Genomic DNA, 5,300 nt, shown 5'->3' with positions numbered 1-5,300 from the left:
ATTTTATTATAAATTTAAGAATATTAACTAATTTTCAATTATATTTTTTTTAATTTACATTAAAGTGTACATATAATAGAAACAAAGGAATATCAAACAAGGACAACAGACTTTAATAAATGGATAGCGTTTTGGTTGCATGAAAAAAATATACTCCTTCTGTTTTTTTTACTTTCACTCTTTGTTTCTTTTTATTTGTCACATTAAAAATTTTATGCAACATTAAATATTTTTTTTTTAAATTTACCCTTTAATTTAACATATCAGTATAATTTTCAATAAATCACAATCAATTAAGCATTAAATCATATACTTCACCTAGTGAAGTTTTAAATAAGTGTAGTTTTAGAAAGTAATAATTTTTTTATAAAATATAAGTAATTAACTAAGTTTAACTAATTTTTTTTAATCGGTGTGAATTAAGTACATGTGACAAGTAAAAAAGAACATACCGAGTATATATATATATATTGCATTAAAAAGCATCTATAAATTTATTTATTATTTTTTAATAAAAAAAAAAAGCTAATAATTAGCCGAGGAATTGAATAGATCGCCGATTCTGTACCCTACCTTTCACCTTTTCCAAGTGTACTTCAAAAACCAAGGCCTTTTTGTTGCTGCAAATTTTCTCAGCAAACACACAAAAACACACAACACATTTCCCCTCTGAGAACAACAATGGAGTATGAGAGGATCCACAATGTCAAGGTATGTGTTCCTCTGTCTTCACTGCAATGGCAACCAAACAAGCCCTCAGATTTCTCATCTTTGGACCTTGTTTTGGTACATTGCTTCTTTATTTGTCTCTTCTTTTCATGGATTTGCTTTTGGCTTTGAGTTTAGTGTTTGATTGATTGGTTTCAACATGGTAATGGCTCTTGTTTAGTTGTTCCTTTTTCTCTTGTTGTGGATAATATTTTGATGAACATTCATGTCAGAACTTTCTTTTTTAAATTATTTATTTGAAGATTATTAGTGACCAAAATGTTTGTGTATCCATTTGAGCTAATGTTGCTGGATTTGTAGCAAATGTGTGAGAATGTTTATTTGGGGTTTGGTATGACACTGTTTCCATGTTGATATCTAGTTGTAGCTGGAAGTAATTGTGCACAATAGATCAAGAAGATGTTTTGCAGTTCTTAATCTTGATATCAGTATCATACATGTGTCGAAAGAATGGTGTATTCTCATTGATTTGTTTGGTTATTGAGAGAGAATTCGATATTGATTTTCTTGCAAATGTGTAAGATTCACAAGAATGTTGTTGAATGTAGATGGGTGTACTATCTCCGACGAAACTCCGGATGAAGCTCATAGGAGCTCAGAGTAGCAGAAGAAAGGAAGTCGAGAGCAATTCATCGAGGACATCGCCTTCTAAAATCGAGGAGATGAAGTATGCGAAGAACGGCTTATTAGCTGGTGATCTTGATCAGGAAGGTCAGTGAAGATCAATTTCAATTTGCATTAGCAAACATTTATTTATGAACAAACATGAAAAGTCTAAGAAAACAATATGTTTTGTTACCGAAGGATTTACAGAAGGATGGTGTGATGATTGCAGGTGGTGCTTCAAAGATTGGTTCTTATCCGCTTCAGCAAAGCAACTATTTGGGTGTGGTTCATCCCGGGAAACCTCTCGAGGCTGATTATAATGGATATGACAGTGGTAATGACAATGGCAGCACTTCCAGCTTTGAGTTCCATCAAGTGCAGCAATCAAAGGCCGGGTCTTACCATAGGCATATTCCGTCTAAGTGGAATGAAGCAGAGAAATGGATATTGAACCGGCGATCACAGCGTCCGAATAATGTCTTGAAGAGGTCGAATTCACAGAATCATGGAAATCGTCAAATGCTGCCCAGTTGGCTGAGAATTTCTCCTGTGAATGTTGGGCAAAAGCATTATGTTAGTCGATCAGTGGATACCAAATTGATGGTTGAGAAGTTACCTTCGGTTTCAAATTACACACGTTCGAATTCCTTGTCTGCGAACGGACCTGGTCGGTCAAGTGATGTACTTGTTGCTTCTGGAGATTCTAATAGTCTTCAAAGAGGAAATTATCGTAACGAATCATCGACCATTAAAAATCCTGTATCTGAGCCAACAGGTATGCTTGAGTTCAATGTGTCATATCCATCTCTATTTGTTTTACTCAGTGTTATATCTTGCTTCTTATTGTTATATCTTGCTTCTTATCATGTATACCTTATTGTGATATAAACAAATCAAAGACAATCAAAGATGATAGTAATTCTTCTTCTTGTATTTATGCTTATGAAAATGTAATCGTTATGCAGACTTTCCGGCTGTACAGTTAGTGTCAATGAGAGATATAGGAACAGAGATGACCCCAATTCCAAGCGAAGAACCATCAAGAACGACGACTCCTCCAGGAGCCATGACACCAAGTCATAGCTCCATTTCTTCAAGGCCATCGAGTCCGAGAAAAGGAATGCCTGTGCAGCAGTCATTCCCAAAGCTTTCTACCAATGATGAATTAAATTTCCGAAAAGGTGGTGGCAAAAATGAATTATCTGAAAGAGAATTGCAGATTAAAACTAGGAGAGAAATTGCTGCTCTTGGCATACAGCTAGGTAAGATGAACATCGCTTCGTGGGCTAGCAAAGAAGAGTTGCAACATCCTTCTCCTGCTCCCGTAACAATCGACGCAGATCAACTTGCGAGAATGGAATATGAAACACGTGCGGCTGCATGGGAAGATGCTGAGAAATCCAAACATATAGCCAGGTATCTACTTGCTTCTACTTATCAGATTTTATTCACACACTTGACAGCAAATTGTATGTGTTGATATGCAGTTATTTAATTTAGTACATAGAGTTCATATTGAATTTAATACGAAAACTTTTGCGAGACTTCAAACTCTAATAGCCATGTATTGATTATGGATCCTAATGGAAATTATTTCGAATGAATGCCAATGCTGAGTAAGTTTTGATACCTAAGGTTAACTATAACTACTGAGGAGTAGTATTTTAAAGAGCTATAAATTTGGCTTCTTACTGTCTATAATATAGAACTCAGTCGAAGAAAAAGCTTAGTCTAAACTGGATTTGATGCCTGATTGAATAGATGGTCTGTAGCTTTTGACCTTCCTTATTTCCTTATACTAAACTATTCCCATTGTCAATGTAAGTGGTATTATATATATTTCCATATGTCGACAATTTGATCTTGCTGCAGGGAAATACAACCTAACTTTCGATAATTTATTTGCAAAATTCTGCCATTCTGACAAATAACTGCAACTATTTGTTTAGATTTAAGAGTGAAGAACTCAAGATTAAGGCATGGCAGAGTCATCAGAAAGCGAAATTTGATGTTCAAATGAAGAAAGCAGAGGTACTCCTTTCCAATTACATTGTTTTAGTATCGTCTAGATTAGTTTCAAGGGTTGGATTGCTTGTCTATGTTCACATACATCCTAATATAAATGTGTATATATATAAATTAGATCGATGCAGAGCGAATGAGGACTCGTGTTAAAGAGAAGACAGGCGAGAAGCTAGCAATAGTGCAACGACGGGCAGAGGAGAAACAAGCCATGGCAGAAGCCAGAATGAACCGAAAAGCTGTGAGAACTACTCGACAGGCAGAGTACATTCGACAAACTGGTCGAATTCCATCGTCTAGTATCCTGAATTGTAGTTGTTTGTTCTAGAGTTCATCACTCCATCATTTTGAAAGAAGACCTTCTTTTTCAGTCTTTATTTTTGTACACACTAGATTGGAATGTGTAAATGAAAAAACACTAGTTCCATTCAAGTAAAAAACTTGGCTGATCTTTGAGCAATAGTTTTCATGCATTGCTTTTGTTGCAGGATTAATTTTTCATGAATTGTAAATTATTATTATAAAATTGAAAGATGGTGTTTGTGTTTGTGGTACTTGGGGTATATAACTAACTTTTCCTTTTCATGATTTAATTAATAATTTAAATATAGTTATTAGCTAAACTGTGTATCACCTTCCAGTAGTTATTTTGATTGGTAGTGGACGAATGTCTTTCATGTTTGGAATGTCTTCATTTTTGTCCCTCAAATCATTAGGGAATCAAACTTTATTTGATTTCTAATTGCTCTCAATTAAAAAATTGTTTTTGTCCTTAAAAGTGGTTTATTCTCTTTTACTGTGTATGTCTTTGAAAAAAAAAATTGGTATAATATCCGAATTGGTCCTTCTACTTTTCTCTCTTTTCTCTTTTAGTCCCTCTACTCAGAAATGCGTCACACTAATCCCTTTACTTTGAAAATGACCCAATTTAGTCAATCTACTCTTAATATTTTTCCATCTAGTCTCTCTATTCTTGAAAAATATAGTCAATAATTGGCTTATTTTAAAGTAGAAGGACTAATTAGAACCATTTTCAAGACTAGAGGGACTACTTTAGAGCATTTCTGAGTAGAGGAGCCAAAAGGGAAGAGAGATAAGTAGAGGGACCAATTCAGGTATTATACAAAGAAAAACTAATTTTTTGTATATCTATGGAAAAATCCAACTTTCAATATACTTCTCTAAAACCCAACTATTTTAACAAAAGTAACAAATTCTGTGAAAAAATACAGATTTGTACAAAGGTGCACCATTTACAATGCTTAACAACCCTACAAAAATAAATCCTACTATTATACAATTATAGAGAAGAGAAAATACTGTTTCTCACAAGAGACCAACATTAGATTTAACAAATACTACTGAGAAACAAATCATGTTTATAGTGTACAGTACATGTATAATCTATACATATTATTAGAATAGATTTATAAACTGCTTTGAGAGTGATTGAAGAAATAATTTTATATTTTCATTTATATTAAATATGGTAATAATTAAAAAAATTTAATTGCATAATAGGCATTAATTTCATCATGGGCGTTAAATAGATTTTATATTAAATATTTAATATGATGATCTAATGAAAACCGATGGTAATTTGATTGGAGAGAGTTTTAAGGAAGATTTTTATTTTATTATTATTTTTTTGCATATATTTAAAGTGGCATTGATTTATCGTGGCCATTATTTGATATTTAATATATTTAACAATATATTAATTTTTTTTTCATGTATTTAAAGTGGGGTTGATTTCATTATGGCTATTAAATCAGTTTTATTTTCAATCCTTCCTTTTTTTAGTTTTTGGTTTAAAAAATAATTAACAATATTTATTTGGTATTATATTAAATATTAAATATGAAAGAAAATATAGGAAAGTAATAGATAATATTATTATATTTAAGATCTTTTAATGAAATCAGATGATAATATGATTTGAG

At 32.4% G+C, this 5,300-nt stretch overlaps 1 protein-coding gene across 1 annotated transcript; it reads left to right on the top strand.

Annotated features, from left to right (window-relative positions):
• Positions 1-609: 609 nt before the first annotated feature.
• LOC120262969 (remorin 4.1-like) lies at positions 610-3,839 on the top strand. Its single transcript, XM_039270888.1, has 6 exons — positions 610-711; positions 1,278-1,440; positions 1,565-2,110; positions 2,301-2,751; positions 3,285-3,366; positions 3,479-3,839. Exons 1-6 carry the CDS (start codon positions 682-684, stop codon positions 3,683-3,685), a joined length of 1,479 nt encoding a protein of 492 aa, XP_039126822.1. The 5' UTR covers positions 610-681; the 3' UTR covers positions 3,686-3,839.
• Positions 3,840-5,300: the final 1,461 nt, after the last annotated feature.

Source organism: Dioscorea cayenensis, chromosome 6 (assembly GCF_009730915.1).
Source record: "Dioscorea cayenensis subsp. rotundata cultivar TDr96_F1 chromosome 6, TDr96_F1_v2_PseudoChromosome.rev07_lg8_w22 25.fasta, whole genome shotgun sequence".
Lineage (NCBI taxonomy): Eukaryota > Viridiplantae > Streptophyta > Magnoliopsida > Dioscoreales > Dioscoreaceae > Dioscorea > Dioscorea cayenensis.
Note: the sequence above shows the minus strand (reverse complement) of the source record. Positions and strands in the feature narration are given on the sequence as shown.